General features: G+C 32.1%; 4 protein-coding genes across 4 annotated transcripts; 2 read left to right on the top strand and 2 right to left on the bottom strand.

Moving 5' to 3' along the window:
* The first annotated feature begins 1309 nt into the window (after nt 1–1309).
* Nucleotides 1310–6870, top strand: LOC123689288. Its single transcript, XM_045628695.1, has 5 exons — nt 1310–1429; nt 2564–2647; nt 5095–5158; nt 5747–5898; nt 6595–6870. The coding sequence occupies exons 1-5, from the start codon at nt 1310–1312 to the stop codon at nt 6868–6870; spliced, it is 696 nt and encodes a 231-aa protein (XP_045484651.1).
* Nucleotides 6871–8873: 2003 nt separating this feature from the next.
* On the bottom strand, nt 8874–10550 carry LOC123689289. The gene is made up of 4 exons (XM_045628696.1): nt 10386–10550; nt 9936–10053; nt 9142–9227; nt 8874–8891 (listed from the first exon to the last, which is right to left on the bottom strand). Exons 1-4 carry the CDS (start codon nt 10548–10550, stop codon nt 8874–8876), a joined length of 387 nt encoding a protein of 128 aa, XP_045484652.1.
* Nucleotides 10551–12007: 1457 nt separating this feature from the next.
* Nucleotides 12008–19359, bottom strand: LOC110991362. The gene is made up of 8 exons (XM_045628697.1): nt 19215–19359; nt 18692–18865; nt 18168–18282; nt 17675–17757; nt 14136–14303; nt 13414–13531; nt 12954–13039; nt 12008–12143 (listed from the first exon to the last, which is right to left on the bottom strand). The coding sequence occupies exons 1-8, from the start codon at nt 19272–19274 to the stop codon at nt 12126–12128; spliced, it is 822 nt and encodes a 273-aa protein (XP_045484653.1). The 5' UTR covers nt 19275–19359; the 3' UTR covers nt 12008–12125.
* LOC110991382 (general odorant-binding protein 28a-like) lies at nt 15550–17286 on the top strand. The gene is made up of 5 exons (XM_022256728.2): nt 15550–15630; nt 16020–16196; nt 16392–16506; nt 16913–16998; nt 17230–17286. The coding sequence occupies exons 1-5, from the start codon at nt 15571–15573 to the stop codon at nt 17245–17247; spliced, it is 456 nt and encodes a 151-aa protein (XP_022112420.2). The 5' UTR covers nt 15550–15570; the 3' UTR covers nt 17248–17286.
* Nucleotides 19360–20325: the final 966 nt, after the last annotated feature.

The raw sequence follows: 20325 nt of genomic DNA on the forward strand, positions 1-20325 counted from the left end.
TTCTACTCTTATGTTCGTTACTTAGCTGATTTACCTCAATACGAAAATAATTAAAACTTTCTAAAACATGAAAGTAAACAATTTAATACACAAAAAAAATTTAATGACAAAATATCACACCTAAAACCACTATAACGATAACAGTAAACTAAAATACTTATCTAGTTGGTCATGGCATTACATGAGTTTAAAATCTAATTCTTCGTTGGTAGGAATTTTATTGGCTGGGTTGGTAATATATCGCGGTGCAAACCGTAAATCTGTAACCGCGAAATAAATAATTTAAAACCAATAAAACTGGCCTTTTACGGAAGGTGGGTAAAATTCATTAGATTCATCTCAGCGCACACAATTTATAATTTATTTTTATTGATTTGAGCCATAACTTTGGGATATACGTGACATACGTTTTTTACAATTTAAACACATTTATATAAACATAAATAAACATTATGCAGTCGACTGAAACTAATTAGATTTTTTATTACATTACTAGAGTTTCATACAAAAGTTTTATTCAATTCAAACGAGTATAATGTGCAAATATGTGTATATTACAATGACAAAACATAACAATCAAATATACAGTATTTACATATTTCTTAACCTACATTACTATGCAATAATAATACTTAAAAAATATATATTAAGAGTTTGGTCTTGGCAGCAATTCCTCACTGTATTGCGATTCTTATTGGTTACGCGAGGAAAGCATCAACTATGGTGTCACCGGAATTATGCAACCGTGAATTTGAACCCCACGACTCAAGAGTCTCTACTCCAAAGGGACAAAATCAAAGTTGGTGAAAAATCTCTTATATTTGAGCCGTTTATTATTTTCCGCTTTTTTGCTTGTCCAAGGGATGTGAGTCGGGGCTAAGATGTCCACACAAATAGCATCTCCAATGCCCGTCCCATCCTCCAAGGCATGAACGACTTTCCATTCGGCCGCTTGTCATCGTCTCATCTCATCAAGTGATGCCTGTTGGCACAATTATCTAGAACATTGACAGATGTAAGAGCGCTGCATTCTTTAGGAATCTAAAGCCATGGTGTCCAAGGCTACTTACTTCGAAGCCACACAGGGATACTTATATATATGTTAGTTGTTATAACAAAAACATCCCTAACAATGTGCATCCTCCGCGAAGGAATTTGCAATATGACAATCATAACAATGAAATTACAGCAAGAGTCAACTATCTGTAACTATGACCATTGTGTATCAAATTATGTTACCCCTCCAAGGCAATTTTATAAAACAAGGCATTTTCATCAAGCGGCTTATTGTATCTTTTGATTCGGAGTCATGTCTGAGAGTCTAGAATTTGTTCTTGTGTTGGGAATTTTACTGTCTTCAACCGAATCCAATCCTATTACGAATACCAATTTCAACGAACACATCAGGGAATTTTCTTTGAAGGATAATGTAAGTTATAGGAGTTTATGTATTTTGTACGAAACAAGGATTTTTTGTGGGTTTACTTTTCTATGTATAAAAATAAAATAGCTAAATATTAAACTTTTTTTGAGCAGTGTTGGCCTAGTGGCTTAAGCGTGCGAATCTCATACCTGAGGTCGTAAGTCCAAACCTCGTCTGTGCACCCATGGGCTTTAAATATATGCTTTAACACTCACTCGCACGATAAAGGAAAACCAGAAGACCCAAAAAAGGCACAGACCACCTACTTGCCTATTAAAAAAGACGATAAACGATTTATAAATGTGAGGCCTTAAAGCTTGTAGCGCCAATATTTTTGCCTGTAAAGAAAACCGGACCATAGCGAGTGTTCTCAAAGCTACTCATAACCGAATACTATATTTTTTTTCAAATTAGCTTCATGGAGCGGTTAAGACTAGGGGACATAGTACAGATAAATTAATTTATTATTCTAAGTCTAAATCTTTATTCTAATAGTTTAATTTTGACCGGCTGTTTTTGTACTTCATTTGGCTGGGCGTATCTGCATTTAGCAGGGACGATACCGCTTTCCATATTAAACGTTGAACGTCTATTTGTTTGTTGTATCATGCGTTTGTCCTCATTATCTAGCTAAAAAAAATGTGTGTCCACGCGTTTACACAGTTCATAAGTTATACTTCTTTGGCGTAACAGTAAACAGGATATATTTTTTTTTTCAATAATCTCAATTCCATCTTTCGCCATATTGTACGTTTGGTAGAAAAAACGACACTAACAACAGAAGAACTAAAATGTTAACTATAGCTAATTTCAGAGTGTCGGTTTTTCGTGCGCGCACAAAAATTTACACTCATAATTTTTCCGAACGCGCCAAAAGAAGTATAACATCTAAAATATAGTGCAATCATAGGGTCGGACGTTTGCTGTGATCCGATCGAATTTCTCTTGAGTTTCTTACTCGTTCGGTATGCAAACTAACCAGCCTGTCTTAGTGATGTATGACATGTGTCGGGAATTTAAAGGTGATCTACTTTTCTATAAAGTATAGTTGGATTATTATTAGTTATATGTATTTGTAGTTATTAAAATGTAATATAAGAGTATGTTGTGTAGCCGAGTGATATCACGATCTTATTTCAGAATTCTACAAATGCTGAGGCAATGCATAAAGAGGGTTTAGCACGGTATGCTAATTTTGCTCAAAATAATCCTCAAAGCATTAAGGTAAGATTTCTGGCTACTTTGACGTTACATAAGTCGAATATATCCCTACTTATGAAGAATTGTTTATTCGAACACTTTTGAGTTCATTGATAATGTAGCTTTGTTATAATACTTATTTATATTACGTATTATCATGTATAATAATAAAATGTGTGAATTTATTTCATATAATTAATTATTGATGATAATTAATCACCACTACCACCATAATCAAATAATAAATTTCCTAGACAGTATATATTATTTAAATACGACTTTGATAAGTACATATTTCTTGTTATTGTCAAAATCACAATCATTATATTCTGTGGCTTTAATAGTAAGAGGGTGGTAAATCCGTGCGTAGTTCTGTAGACCTCTCATATATTTCTTCACTCGTATATAAATCACATCCTCTTATCTTCGAGCTATAACAAAGTACGTTCAATAACTCATATTCATATTTCGTTGAATTTGAGTCCCTAATAAATTATTTATTATTCATATTAAATAGCTCTACCATCGAGAACATACGAGAGAGTGTACTCGATCCTTCCAATCCGAAACAAATATTCTCTAATTGAATATCGTCAAATTTACAAATATGGATTTAGCATATTACTTGAAATTGTAATTGCGTCGAATAGAAATACAAGGTAGGTGGGAATATCATGGCCCACATTCCTGATAACTTGTCGGAACGGAAACGTGAGTCAGTACCCAGTAGCCGATATATTTTTTTACAACATATCAATTATAACATATATAATATATACGTTTGAGCTTGCAACTTTACATTATATATATTGCATTCTATGATTGTATCATTAAAGTTTTATTATACACATCAAAGGAAAGAAAGAAAGAAAATAACTTTATTAAGCATATATGTAGTTAGCTTCTGGCCTGACCGTCCCTGGCCTGAACTTGGTTTGGCCCTGTTCTGTCCAAAGTGGCGCAATAAATGTGTGTGTCCCTATACAACTGCATACAGTTGATTGTAATGTTGCTTGAAGGCTTCGAATATTGTTTTTCTTTGAATTAATATCGTATTATCAGGGACTCAAAAAAGGCTCGAAAAATATTTTATTCTACATAATTAGTTTTGGTACCCATAGAAAGCGTTTATTGCATATACAATGGTTAACAACAAGTAGGGCTAAAGTAATTCCCACCTCGTTCCACTCCCATCGTAATGGGCCCAAAATTGCTCGCGGCATACCTCAGAATAGCCTCCCATGACCAGTGTATTATGGTGTAAAAGTATTCCCAGAGACCTCCCGAAGGACAAATACTGAACTTATAAACCCGCGACTTCTAAAATTAAAAAATGAAACCAATTTAAATTTATTAAATTAAAACAAAGAAATAAATTACAAAAACTGTCCTGGCTTGTTTCACGACCTATACCGAAGAATCTGTATTAATATAGTATCTGTATGTAACTAATAACTAGTAAGTAACTATAAATTTGAAGTTTGAATTTGGGAAATAGGTTTTATACTTGATGACAATTTAGGTAAGCTAATATCTAACATTGGAGTTTAAAATTGATAAATTTAATATTTATTTGATTTATTGCAGCTTCTTGCAATTCGCGACTACCCTTGTAGAGTTTTCGTTATTTGTTAACACAAATACATATACATACATAATATAGAAATGAGTTTGACTCACTGGTACTCTCCCGTGATTCATTAATTATCGACTGACTTCTCGGAAACAACTGTCTAACAGGTGACTGTACGTAGAATTACCGAATAATTCAATTCATGCGGTTGAATAAACATATTTATTATCAAAATCAGATTACATTGGAATACAACCTTAATATCGCCGCTTGTACTTTGCCTCCGCATAGTGAAGCATTGAAAATTGCTTTATGGTGCATAAGCGTAACAAATTTGTGTGTTAATTTTTAAAATAATATTCGCAAGTAGGAAAGTTTACAAGTCAAAACAGTTTTTAACCCAGAAATCGAAGGGCCGCCGTGGGAATAACACTAATACCCAGCAATAATGACTTCTGACAAAAACGTGATGTTGAATATTGCCTTTCAAATGTAAATAACATAGTCGTTTAGAAGTCTTAAATATTAGTTAGGTATATATTCGGAACGTTCGGAAAGTTCTGGAACTTTTAAAGAAATAGTCTGCTCCCACAGGTCCTAATAGCATAAACAATAAGAGCTCCAATCGGAAAAGAAACATTAAGGGCCGTGAGAAAAAGGGCAGTGCTCTGATGCGTCTTGATAGCGGTCCCTAATTTAATTGACCTATGAGAAATTGAATGTCGCAATTGTTCTTAATCCATGTTTTATATCGATAATAGAAAATTCAAAACAATTGCCATTGTTTCTATAAATTAATATAACTATAGTGTACACAATAGCGATCTAAAGAGTTTTTGAACGAAACGGTGAGTTATACATATATGTATTGTTCATTGAAGATTTATTTTAATTTCAGTTCTCTGATAATGCCATAGCTGCCTCGAGTTATAGCAAAGGTTTCTCACATCATGAACATCCAGGTATAATATTACACTAAGGTAAAAACTGTTGACAATTAATGCTAAACTACTGGAATGGTTTTGATGAAATGTGTTTTCGTGGGTGATAAACTAAATCTTACTTGTATATATTTGTAAATAAATCGATTAAAACATTCCCATGTGATTCATCTTGTACATGCCATTATATATATCATAGTTCCATTCACTTTGAACTTACGTTATCCATGTTGTGGTCTGATCGTAGAATTGATCATTTGAGACATGGCCAATATAATGCAATAGTTGTGTTTTTACGGCGAGCAACATTTGATTTTCGTACAGTGAACAAATGATTCGTGTAAGATTAAGTCGAATTATGGCGCAAGTTGTAACTGTTTCATGCATCTAAGAAATGCGTTTTTCATATTTTTTTTACCAATTAAGCTATGAAACTTTAAACAGAAGGTGTGATTAGGCGATATAGCGATATGCAGCGAAACGTCGCTGATCAAATTTTGTACTGCACATATTTATGTACTACGCTAGAAAAACATATGTATATAATTATAACACAGCGTCTAGTGAATCCGGTACCTTTTGTAAAACAAACTATATTTTCGTTAATAGGTCATGGAGTATATGATCACGAAGAAACGCCATATTATTACGGTCAAGAATACCATAGGCCAGTTGAGCATGATATCCATGGCTTTGAACATAGTTACCATGAAGCACATGGTCATGCTAACTACGGTCATCATGTTGGACATTATCATCAGGTATGTTTCAACATACAATAGTCTTATGATAAATTATATTTAAACTTTTACACCTCTACATCTCCTATGTAATCTCCTTTTCTCATTCAACGAAATCTTTTAATATCATCTATCACAATTTTTGATTATAAAATGTATATATATATAGGGTTTTACGTTAAAGTAAGGTAAACTCTGAATATGATGTTAGTAATACAATTAACAATATTTTTGATAAAAAGAGCATATGGATGCGTAGATTTATTTACTGCGTATTTCAATATTATAATAATAATAGCCTTTATTATATCAATATAGACATTATTAATAAAAATCGCAGCAGTATTAGACACAAATGCTGAATTAATAAAACGTTATACCTGATAATAAGCACGTGCAATTGTTTCGTCATAGTTTGTCAGTAAGTGAGAAGTAAATTCGATTGTAACGTAAGAAAACTTCTGTGTAAAACTATATTAATAGTTTCATTGGACGTATTTTTTTTTTATAGAAGAACAGGGGTGTTCTATAAAATTGCCCGTTGCCCCCTGGCAAACGGGCAGGAGGCTCACCTGATGTTAAGTGATACTGCCGCCCATGGACACAATAAAAATAAATAAAGAATTACCTTATTTAATACTTTCCTAAGAAATGTATTATTACTATATTATATCAAATAAATTCCGAATAATCTAATAACTGCTTTTTTTATTTAAGTCTTTAGCAGCAAAAGCGGTTTTGTGGCCGTTAGCTGGGATTGCCCTCCTAGGGGCTGCTGCAGCCCTGGTTTCCAACCCAATTTTACTTCAACTTGGGGTGGCTACTGGTAAAAGACGACGACGCGATGCGGATACAGAGATCGACACGGCTTTAGATTGGTTACAAAATACTCCAGAAATGTGTGTCGAAGAATCATCTGTTGAAACTAAATCAAGTCAACCTAGCCAAATGCCTAGCAAAAGAGTTAAGAAAAAAAGAGAAAAAACGAATTGAATGATTAACATATCGAATTAAACCTTTGGCAACTTAATATTGTTTAAAACCGGATTTTTCACAAGATCTAGTTACAACGTTCCATCAAATTTTTTATTCTAAATATACTTAAAATCTAATCAACGATTTAAAATACATACATTTATACAAGAAATTATCAACTGCCTTCTATGAACTTAGTAAAATTAGCCAAATTAAATGACAGCGTGTAAAAATTAAATTATATATAGCGCTAATTAATTCTGGTATTTTTCATTAAAAACTTACCTTTACAATTCACCAGACACTCGCTTATACTGTGTTACACACAGTACTATATATTTATATTAAACACAATACAATTAATGGCCACATAAATCACTTTTACACATAAAAACAACAGAAAATCTCACTAATTATCGACAAAACTTTGTTTGTAAACCGTGAAGTTGTATCGCTCAACATAAACTGTCAAATCACAAATGCATGAAGTTGTTTGACCTTTCTCTGTGTGCGGCGTGCGTGTGCGTTGAATAACTTGCTCTCACATGCGTTTATAATCAATACATGCACTGTACTACATAATAGTATGGTTTAATTTCAATAGGTAGCTGAAGAAGATGGGGGAGAAATAATTTGAATATGCATTTTTTATTCAGTTATGAACTTTTTTTTGTAGTTTAAATATTTAATTAATCGTGTTATTATGTAGTATTGCTCTTATACATATACAGTAAAATGTTAATAAATAAAGTATACTTTATTTTTTACTTTTTACATTTTGTTTTTTTTTATGTATCCTATATCAGTTTAGTTAATTTTTTTTTTGTTTCTGTTAAGTATGTTTTTAACTTCTAATTGTATTTGTAATATCTATTTTTGCACTTCTTACCTACCTTATGTAATTTAATCCATGTTTTTTTTCTCACATTTCTCACTTATTCCTTTACTCACATTGGTTGCTTGGAAGAAATCGCTCCAAAGCGATAGGGCCGCCAGTTGCTTTTCATCAAATTATGTTTATTTTTTTTTCCTTTAATGTAATGCAACGAAGTGTTAATAAATAAATATATGTAGTACAATACAATAACATTATACAGGATTGGCCAAGTGACTTGAGCGTGAACATTTCAAACTTGAAGTGTTCTACTCATGGCTTTGCATCGACAGACTATTCTTTCCATGTGCACAGTAAGACCTATTTGTCAAACCTATTGTTTATTTAAAAAGCAATACAAAAACATACGGAAATCTGAGGCTATGAAAAGATTGTCAAGCCACTGCTTATTATATACTGAATTGTTAGTATTATTTATCTAATTGAAATTTGATTACAGCCCTTCGTTGATTGGGTTTTGTAATACAACATGGTTTTGCAGTCCATATAATTTTATTATATTTAGCTGACCCGGCAAACGTCGTTCTGTCATGGATATTATTTTAGGAAACATGTTTTTAGTTCAATAAAAACAACTATCTTCTATAATAAAAGTAGGGGTTGAACGTAGAGGGGCGAAAATTTAGGGTTGTATGTATTGTATGTTGTATCATAAGAAAAATAAAAACAGGAAAAAATGTCTTAAAAATTAAAAAAAAATTAATTAAAGCCCTTATCACTTAAGGATTTGAAATTTGTTACACGAGAATTTTATATGTATATATATAAATATATATATATATACGTAGGTGATAAAACATAATTGAAGAGCTAAATATTAGTTTTCATTTCTAATTTAAAAAGTGTATATAAATTAATAAATATATATTTTAGTCGATTATAGCACCATCTTTTTTACTAACTATTATTTACATACGTATTTTAAAACTACGCGACGGTGTGGTAATGGCGCTACAGAACTGTACAGTTCTTACACAGTTTACAAGATGTCGCTAAAATTAATAAAATGTTCGTTTAACAAGTTAGATGTCTATGCAGTTCACAGGATATTAAAAAACCATTTTTTTCTCTTAATATATTTAATTATTACTTGCATACAGTGGAGCATTGTAAAACCAAAGCTGAATTAAACTTTGAATCCATACTGAAACAAATAAATTAGTACGTCATATTATTGAATGAAGCATACATGCATGATTTTATACAGAAATTAAGATTTATGTGAAGTTTCCCAACAGAAATGTACTGCATTAACAGTATTTAATACTCTCTGTGTCATTAGGTTATATCTTTTTGATTCTCACACAAAGTCACACACAAAATACCAACCACCATAGTGATTTCCATTATTAATAAATACGACATTCCTACACAATGATACACGTTTTTTTTACCTTAGGAGCATTTTTGACGCCACATGTAAACAGTAATGTAGCTCTGTCACAGCCTTTCTCCCCATCTGTTACTGTTTCATTGTTGACTGAAATAAAATAAAATTGACATTTTAATAGTCATAATAAACGAAATATTCACATAATGTAACGTTACACCAAAACATATTATTACATTTAAATGAACGTTATATAACACGAAAGTTGTCTCTGGTTGACTGATAATAAATTTGTGTGACACTAAAGAAAGTTAAAGGAACAAAATGTGTAGTATTTTCAGTTAAGTTAAGTTTATTAGTATTGAAGGAGTTCACATGGTAATATATATAATATAAACTTTGTATTTTTATCAGAAATAATAAAGTTTAAACCAGAACATAATGTACAGATAATTAATAAAAATATGAAATAATATATTTTGAGAGAATATTTGAGTTAGGGCAAATTAATCATATTGATAAGTTGAGTAGAAAATTATAACTATAATCTCCATATATCGTTTACGCAAAACGGACCAAATTTGAGTCTAGTTGCGGAAATTGAGTCCAACTAACTAGGACCTCCATATTCTTAAATTTCAACAAAAAAATTCGTATTATAATTTAAGATTAGTTGCAATATTTTTGGAAGAAACCCGCAAAACATTATATACTTTTTTCTATGTTTCTTTATATAGTATTTTGGTAACAGTTGATAAGCTACAATTTCATTGAACCTAATTAATTTAGGTGCTCCAGTATCGGCTAAAACAATGTAACTTGTTATTGAATAAAAAACATAGATTTTTTATTAAATACCAATAGAACACGCATCGGCCAGTTCCTTTGCTTTCTGAATCCTCTTTTCATCTCCTTTCTGAAGTTCTTCAGCTACTTTGTATGCACTTTCCAAATCGTAAACCCCCTTGTCATTCATCTGTAAACGATGCATACAAGCTTTATTTTATTTATTTATTAACAATTCGTTACATTACAATAAAAAAATTTGAACATAGTTAGATGAAAAGGGGAGCAACTGGCGGCTTATCGCTTTATGTCTTAACTTATCTTAACTTATCGCTTTCGAGCGATCTCTTCCAGGCAAACACTTTAAATTTGGGTTGGAAATACGCATTCAAGCGCAATTATTTTGTACCCCATAAACCTCTACAAACCAACATAATAAAAAATTAAAAAGAGGGAAAATTGATTTCAACGAGCATTAATAAATGGCAACTTAAAAGGGGAGATTCAAAAAGATTTTCTTACCGTTCCTAGCTCACGATATGCACAAGCCAAAATGCATTTTACTTGGGGGTCGGTGGGCGTTTGTAGAGACGCCAAAGACAACATCTCTTTCATATTTGCTTTGAATTTGGTAGAACATTTTAAAATTAGTTTGGTGAATAGAGCTTTTACTTCTTCATCAGTCATTGCCTAAAAAAATGCCGAAGAAATAGTAAATTAGAAGAAAAACTAATAAAAAAATGTGATTCTATATACAAGTATATTTTTTATCAGTCGTACCATGAACAAAAAAATGGATTTCTGTTGAAATCAGAGCATTTATGAAACTAATTGCATAATGCTATTAATCAATCATAATACAAAATATATTTTAAGTATTGGTTAACTAACTGACTCAAATTTGACAATAATACGGAGTTACATGATTATTAAATAATAAATAAAATTTGATTAATAAAAAAAATACTTACTCCACTCACAGTTCCACCGCATAAAACCGAAAAAATTAAACAATAAATAATGATCGACCCTATATTGCTCAACATGGTTGTTGATTCTACCAAATCGTGTATGACTTTTCATTTATATAAATGATTTTATCTATTTAATTACATAAATTTTTACTTAAAATTAAGGCTAATTGTATACTTTTTTTAATAATTGTATAAAGTTTTGTGTTGGTTCAGTACGTCATACTATAAGATAAACACACACAAGCATAGTAAGGGTCAGAGCAAAACGAGAAGTAGTACTCAATTAGTTCTTATAGTTTCTTAGCACACAAGAAAATAATAAACATATTTTTTTATAGAACAGGGGGAAAACTTGAGGACCTGATCTTATTTTTTTTCCCGCCGCCCATGGACACCTGGGAGCGATCCTAAAACGAATTGGTTCAAAAATACTTCATTGGTTACTTTAAATGCAATAAACGTGACGTTATTTGGGCTGAAAACTCCAACTCTATAACCTGACTAAAAATTAATAAATGATAACGTTCTGTTGTAAAACAAATGAAAACTATATGTGGTCGTCTATTGATTATTATTTTGGAAATTGAGGCAATATTTCAGAGAGCATACTCCACGGTGCTGTAGCGGATTTGTAGTGTATAAAAAGTTCAGTTCAACACTATCTATATTAAATCACTATCAAAATCTAAATTTCGTTTACCCTCGGGATACCCAAGCCATCTCATCGTTCCACTTGTCCCTCCTTTCCTAAGAACGCGTTTAGTGCAAGGGACCACTTTAAACTGGATTTTTCTTTAGTTTTTTGTAATTTTAATTATTTGCTTAAGTAATTATTTTGTTTAATCTTTTCTAGATCGTGTGATCTTTTCGTGTATGTCATGTTTGCATGTTTGCTAGTCACATAAAAAATATTTTGTCGTGAATCAGTGTGTAAAAAAATGTAAAAAACACTTAAAAATAATAATATGAGTAGGATCAACGTATGGGGGTAAATAAGGATTGCTCTTTATAAACAAAAATTTATTTGCAAAAGTATCTACGTACGTGCATAAATAAGTTCATGATTGCACAATTTTAAAACCCTGATTCGTATTACACTCTTCCTAACTCTTTTATTCACAACATAAATACCCTTGAATAGAGACAAATGAAAAGGTTTCTAAGAATTAAGAGGGATGTTCATCCCTGATGATCAACCCCGTTTATGTATGATTATGGATATTGGTGACATCACTCCTGTTGAATTCCTTTGAAACTGGGATATGAATGAATACTATTCTCTCTTTACTTAGAACATGAACCCGTACTGAAAAAAATAACAGAATTAAATAAACATTCAGTTTAGCAAAAGGTTTTGTATCGTTATAGAAGGAAAGTAATGTTTTTAACCTACTTTAAAAGTAGGTTATTAGAAATTGGAGAATATTAGCAAATTATATTTTTACGCTTGGTTAGTTCGGCTCGTGAGTGTATATGTAGGTATGTTTTTTACAAAATTACCGGATTGTATTCCAATTTAGGAAAAAACGCGTCATAAAAATCGATTCAACCTTTGAATTTAGGATATTCACACACTTCTGAAGATCACCTGTATAATATAACTAAACATTAATAACATGTTAAACAAGCTATTTACAGTTGACAGTTGTTTAATGTTTTTTCTATCTAAAATTAAATCTAAGCATTATTTATTATTTGTAGCGAAACCTTTTAAATGCGGCCGTATATAGTAGGGCAGGCGGAAAATAATAAACGGCTCAAATATAAGAGTTCAACCGCCTATCTAGTATTTCGCGACGCGTAACACACCATTGGATAAGAACTGCATATTTGATTGTATATTAATATCTTAACCCGAGATAGTTACAGTTTTTTCCAGAGAAGCTCACCACTATTAACTAAGCTAGTTGCGGAATTCTTTATAACTAAATATCAGTATAACTTTATTTATAACAAACCAATATAGTGACCCCAGTCACCTGTACTAAGAGTCTCTACTCCAAAGGGTATAATATCCAAGTTGAAGGAAAGACTAAGAGAATGTTTAAGTAGTTAATTATTTTACGCCGGCTTTGCAACCGCCCCAGCCTTTTTCCTTGTAATATCAATTAATTACCTCTTTAGCTTTTTCATTGCTGCATTTAAAAATCAAAGCAGCTCTGTCGCAACCTTTTTCACCGTCGCTGACTTCTTCGTCATTTACTGAAAGTAAAAATAATACGATTCCTCACAATAATTCACAAACATTTCCATTATCACAAATAATCATGAAACAGATACAGAAATCTGAGGCTCACATTATTAACTATCATCCAGAAGTAGATACAAGAAAAATCAGTGGTGCTACGACGTTCGGTATTGGTCGCAGATTTCTGTATTTTTTTATTTTTTCGAAGTTTTTTTTTCTAATGGTAAAGTAGATCAGCCTTTTGGCCATGACACAAATTTTTGGGTTTGAGGCAATTCGGTTTACTGACGATTGCTTCTGTGTGTACTCGGATCACAAAACATTACACTTTTTTACGCAGACTCAATTTATTTAAAATAATTTAATCTGTATTTGGCTTCTTTCTTACCAGATTTACAAGCGTCAGTAAACGCTTTAGCCCTCTTCAGTTGTTCTTCGTCGTCGGCTAAGTAGGTTTCAGCCAGTTTGTTTGTACCCTCCACTGATAGCTTTCCGTCATCAGTCATCTGAAATTAAGTATCGCTTTTTCAGTTAGGAGAAAAACAAAACATAGTAAAAAGTTTTAGCTTGATACAGAAAAAAGTATGTTGTTTCTATATTTAAAAAAAAACAGAAATTGTTTTGAATACACGGATCTCTGATTCACACATCCGGTGTGTACATAATGGTGGAAATCCTAATTTGTTGTGACATTTAGGCGTGTAATTGTTAATAATAACCTTGCTCTGTATATCGTACGATACACAAAATAATTGTCACTGCCTGAATAAAATATTCATAGAGAATAAAATTTATGATTTTTATCAAAATTGGTTGTTTATTCTGCAAAAAACTTTTGAGTTTAAGAGAGACAAAAAAATTTAACCTAAAAAGTACTCAAGGTCCTATAAGAAAAGAGCGCTTTCTTAGAAAGCCGACAACGCACTAGCGAGCCCTCTGGCATTGAGAGTGTCCATGGGCGGCGGTATCACTTAATATCAGGTGAGCCTCCTGCCCGTTTGCCCCCTGTTCTATAAAAAAAAATTCAATAAGACACAATAATTACAATTTCTATGGTTTAAACGTAGATAAAAAACACTTGAACTATTCGTAATGTTATAATGTACTCACCATACCCGCCTTCTTATATGCACACATGAACAAGCATTTCACGGACTCTTTTTCCGGCATTTGTAGACTCTTCAGTTGTTCAATGTCATTTTCATCGATAGGATATTCTTTCATACAACTCATTATCAATTCCGCATACTTCTGCTTAAACCCATCTAGACCGCCGCTCTAAAATAAGAAAAGTTTTTACTTGAAGCGTCTCATTATCAAATGTTACCAGCAACTTTGACTGAGATATTAAAAACATGATAACTAAAAAGAAAAGCCTGTAAAACCTTCCACACCACGATCGATGTAGACGAAAATCGAACAGAACCTTTTCTAAGTACATTGATATCGTTGACATGCTTAACTATTTTACCTACCTTAACAAAAACCATATTTATTATAATAAAAAAGAAAATATAATTTGATTTATACATCGTAAACAGTTCTCACTTTCACGATCGCAATGTGAAAATGTGTGAATTATAATAGAAATAATATTTATATAACATTGTGCCTATTATTATAATGGAATACAAAAGGAACGTATTTCACACTGATGCAATACGCGTTTATTGAAATATAAACTGTATTATACGGGTATAAGATATAATTTTAATAAAATAAAACAATGAGTTCATTGATGAAACTGGCTCATTATCGACATTAACAGTCCCTTAACACAGTTAATGTCCCTTAAAATATATAGTTTGGTAATTTGTTTTATATTGTGTCAATAACAATGTATGCATCAATCTTTTTAAAAAAACTAAACAAAGAATCCTTGAAGTTGCTTTTTCACCTTAGTCAAAATCATTAAAATTTGAAGAGTAGTGTGTCTTATAATTCAAATTCAATGGGAAATCTACTTAGGTATACCAGTTGATAGTCCGCTCTGAAATCTACGCCGCGGCCGCTGCCACATTTATAAATCCTAACTAATAAATGAAAACAACTCTTGGGACCTAAGATTGTCATTTGGTGATGATGGAGTAATAAAACTATTGTTTAAAAACTAAGCAAAAAAGTTTCTCTTTTAACTAGACTTAAATTATAACAAAAAACCAAACGATCACCAAGTACCGACATCCGAACATTACAATAAGCGGTTTTTTTTTAAATAAATCAGTGGCACTACAACCTCTTTAGGTCTTGGCCTCAGATTTACAATCATATTACAACAACGTAATTATCAAAAATACAAAACTACAAAGCATAACGTCGAATTGAATTAAAAGCTAGCCTTTTCAGGTATTAGCAAAAGATAATTATATACGAGTAGCAAGGAAACAAAAATTATGCAATTTTTACCAAAGTCATATCCGAAAATTGTCAAATAATGTACGTATTTAATAAACATGATTTTCATTTATCTTCCATAAATAATGCCTGCCGAAAAATGAATACACATTGTCTTGTTTGTCGTAAACAAAAACACACAAGTACGAAAATGTTTTTAAAAGTATTGTTGACTTTGGGTCTACTCAACATAAACTTCTATGGAATTCACGTGAGTATCCAGATATGAGGGTGTGAGGTTACGGGTGATTGATTCAGAAACGAGTGTTTTCACGAACTATGACTCTCGTTCGTCAAAATCCGTGACTTACGCATTTGTATTCAGAGACGCTAGAAGTTAAACTTGGGGTTTATTTTATGCCAAATAATACGACGACTTGAGTGACTTGAGTGACCGAACAACAGGACAATTATGTTCTTAAAATTACAAATATTAGGCTAAATTTTTTAAGAGCAATGTTCAACTATTATGCCGTATTAAGTACTCGTATACGTAATCATTAAGCTGATTGGCCGCAAATCGGTTTGATCCAGACTATGACCATCTTACTTCTCAGCCTAGTATCGCAGAAAAACTAATTCATATTCCATGTTTAATAGGCAATGACGGCAGACCAAAAGGCGATGATCCATGCGCATTTTGAAAAAATTGGAGCCGAATGTATCAAGGAACATCAAATATCTGTGGAAGATATAAAAAACTTGAGAGCTAAGAAGTTGCCAACGGGCGAAAACGCTCCGTGTTTCCTCTCTTGTGTATTGAAGAAAATCGGCGTTGTAAGTAAAATTAACTCTTTAAACTGTATAGTCGTAATATAGTATAACGTCTATGACAATGATATCACAAATTTTGGTTTAATCAGTGAGTTTGGTTATTGCTTAATTTTTTACATAGTTTGGTCATATCAAATCTTGGTATTGTTAAGATAAATCTATTTGTTTTAAATTATTTACTAGCTTAAGTAATTACAGATGGATGACAAAGGCATGCTCCAAAAGGAGTCAGCCATGGAATTAGCTAAAAAAGTATTCAATGATGACGAAGAGCTCAAAATGGTAGAAGATTATCTTCATTCATGTTCTCATAGTGAGTAATGTTCAGAATAATAAGCATAGAATGGGAATAAATTCAATTTACTACTCGTAAATTTAAAGTACTATGCCTATAGAAATCGCCTTTTACAAGTACGTCAGCTTCAAACTTTTACATCCGACGTAAAGAAAATGTGTTCTTTTTCATAACTTTAATTTTTTTTTGGTCAATCAGTGTGGCAAATCTGTTATTTTATTTATTGCACACAATAAAACAAAAACGTTAATTTAGTAAAACAATTCCAAAGACTTAGTGCTATGGGCGGTCATATCGCTTATAAAATAGCCCTTTTCAAAAGAAAGCTTACAATAACTCAAAAAAAGTAACACGTGACACAAAGTGATTAAGATTTGTACGTGGTATACGTAAGTATGGAGAGTAAAATATTTCATGTTCACAGTAAACGGTGAAAGTGTTAGTGATGGTGAGAAGGGCTGTGAGCGCGCAATCCTTGCTTACAAGTGCATGTCTGACAATGCATCCCAGGTAACAAGATTTTAATTTAATATAGATTTATAACTGATTAATATTTCGTATGAAAAAGACATATGGATAAATGTTTCTTCATTTTTATATGATTCGCACTAGCGCCAATAATTAATAATTCAGAGAGGACGTTCTCTTTGAATTTAGTTTATTATATATGCAATAAATAGTCTACCTATAGTGCAAAGTGAATAAAAATGTATCGTATTAATCTTATATATCTTTTTTCAGTTTGGCTTGGAGATGTGAGTGCCTTTCTTCATCCAACTCGTTTCAATATCCAATTCATTTCATTATAGATAAACAATTGTTAATAATAAAAATATATAAAAATGTTATGTATTGGTTTTATTCAGCTATACTTTTCTTAGTGAAAACAAAAGATAGCAAATATATAACATGATTTATTCAGTATATTGTCTCAAAAAGCCAGTGTTTACATATCATTTCGATTTGTATCTTCTTAACGGGAGCCTTCAAACTGTAAACAAAATTAAAGTACATTACAGGTAAGTAATTACATACAAACATAAGTAAATTCTAATTATTCTATTTTAATATTAAGAATCCACTTGTATTAAGAAAACTATTTTTTGAATAGTTTTCTTATATTGTTTTTAACAAAACTGCAAAAGATGTATTAAAACTTTAATTAATATTACTATATTAATATTACCTCCTTTTTGAATGGCAAGAAGCATTCCATTAACAGTTTGGACCTTTGGCAGCCCTCATTGTCGCCAACAGGTTGATCGTTTACTGTAACACAGGTAAATCATGCTTTACTCATTTCATTTGCAGTAGCGAATCTTAGAACATAAGTGTACACGGAGTAAAATTAACAGAATAAGTCGCTACGTATCGTAATGTTACACAAAGTTACGATAAACATTTGTAAAGACAACTTGTGCGCTCTCTACATATAGATCAAAAGAATGAACAAATACATGCAGTAGATATTTCAATTAAAGAACATGATATCATTGATTTTACTACAAAATTTGATCTGTATCGAAATTCGTCAATAGACTTGATAATAATCATGACATGTCTTGCAGGGGTCAGTTATGATACACGTAAAAATGTAACTATAGTAATGTATGAGTATGTCCTATACTCAACTCATTTACATCGACTTTCTTGCTGGGGGTTATTTGGAATTATCTTACCAGAGACACATCTTCCGATTATTTCCTGTGCTTTAGCCTGGTCACCAGAATCGGAGAGGTACTTCGAAATTAATTCCTTCGACTTTTCAACGTCAAACTGCCCACCATCGTTAATCTGTTAATATAAAAGCTACAATGCAATTTCAATTAAAAATCCTTATTATTACAAACAATCTCTACGTATTTACTAAAACAAACATTTTGTTATAACAATTCACTACATTTATTTTTATTACCTAGTGGCAGCGAACATATGCAGACATCAAAAAGCCATTAAACACTGTATTTTTTTTTAATATTGCAGTTTTATTATCCCTGTCAACTTTTAGCTTGTTAACTGCGTGGTCTCTCAATATAAATATGTAGTTCTATACTAATTGTTACCAAAACGCCATGATTTTATTTTAAATATCTATCTTCTATATAACATTGATATGTCAAACTAGAAATAACTTAGTATGATAACTTAACTGGGAAGTTATAGTGGAATACTGTTTTTCCCAGCCGGAATATTTTTTACGTACCACTCCAGCTTTCTTGAATACACAAGCGATGAAGCATTCGTCCAAACCGTCTATATTTTTCGTCTCCTTGGACTTCTTGATGTCCTCCTCCGAAACTCCGTACTTGCTGCTACACTCTTGAACGGTGGGTAGTATAATCGCGTAGAGCTTCATCTTGTCCATTTGGTTCAAGGCCTTAATAATCATAGTTGTTAGCAGTCTTAGTTTCTACGAGACGAACCTACTTCCAATTCCTAATCGTCTTGTGAACAGATTTAATAGACAATGAAGGAAAATAATGTGTCAGATGATTTAATAGTTATACTTTGCGTCTTTGTGGTGGGTATGTCTCCACCAAATAGATCCTTCCAACCCCATTTTTTTCGTTGTATCATCTAGCGATTCAGCGACACACACTTTCCTTAGGTGCATTCGAATCTAGGATATACATGAATGTACTTTTGAACAATGCAAAATGCAGCGATTAAACGTTATGTGTGTGTGTTTGTGTGTATAAAAAATAAAATCATATACAAAAACTTACTTCTACATCATTAAAAGCCACCGCCAAAAATCCAAGACACAGCAAAGCGAAACGCAACATTTTTTTACTTTTATATTTTTATTTAAATACGCGGGCGTCTTATACTCATCCAAATTCGTATCTACCTCTGTATGAAGAATAACAGGTATTTATACTAACGCCAAGTAAATTTTTTTCACACAATTATCTTAAAGCGCATGTATGCAAGTTATTCCATTGTTTTAATGTGACGCAACAATTTGTGATCGGAACTGCACATTACCTTAAACAATTGTCAAATCTTAATCGGCCGATACAATATCGAACCCGACAGTAATGGGCTATTCGCAAAAACCAAGTTCATTACCAAACAAATTAACAGTCGTTTGATTAGAAAATGGTTTTAAAATTATCAATGGTGATGTCATAATAGCCAAACCCAATGTCACTGCAACCTTTTTGGGCGTTTTATTTCTGTATCTGCTAGTGATATATTTTTTTTGCAATTAAGTATTCAGCGTTTTGTGCCTGACACGCCGTCGACTTTTTGGAGTTTAAGTTTCGGCTACCTCATGGTGTTATCTTTCACCGTTCGAGCGAGTGTTAAATGCGCACGTAGACCATTGGTACACATCCGGGATTCGAACTTACGACCTCAGAGATGAATAATATCGTGTCTTTATTTTTACATTTGGCATCATTAATTGCGCATTTTGCGCAATTAATGATGCGCATTTAACACTCGCTCGTACGGTGAAAGATAACACCATGAGGTAGCCGAAACTTAAACTCCAAAAAGTCGACGGCGTGTCAGGCACAAAACGCTGAATACTTAATTGCAAAAAAAATATATCACTAGCAGATACAGAAATAAAACGCCCAAAAAGGTTGCAGTGACATTGGGTTTGGCTATTATGACATCACCATTGATAATTTTAAAACCATTTTCTAATCAAACGACTGTTAATTTGTTTGGTAATGAACTTGGTTTTTGCGAATAGCCCATTACTGTCGGGTTCGATATTGTATCCGATATATGATTTGGTACCTGTTTTACTAAGAGACCCTTGGGGGTCTATTTTCGTCGGAAGCTACAGATTTTATCACTGCCTCTGTCACCGAAGTGGTTCTG

Source organism: Pieris rapae, chromosome 6, assembly GCF_905147795.1.
Source record: "Pieris rapae chromosome 6, ilPieRapa1.1, whole genome shotgun sequence".
Classification (NCBI taxonomy): Eukaryota; Metazoa; Arthropoda; class Insecta; order Lepidoptera; family Pieridae; genus Pieris; species Pieris rapae.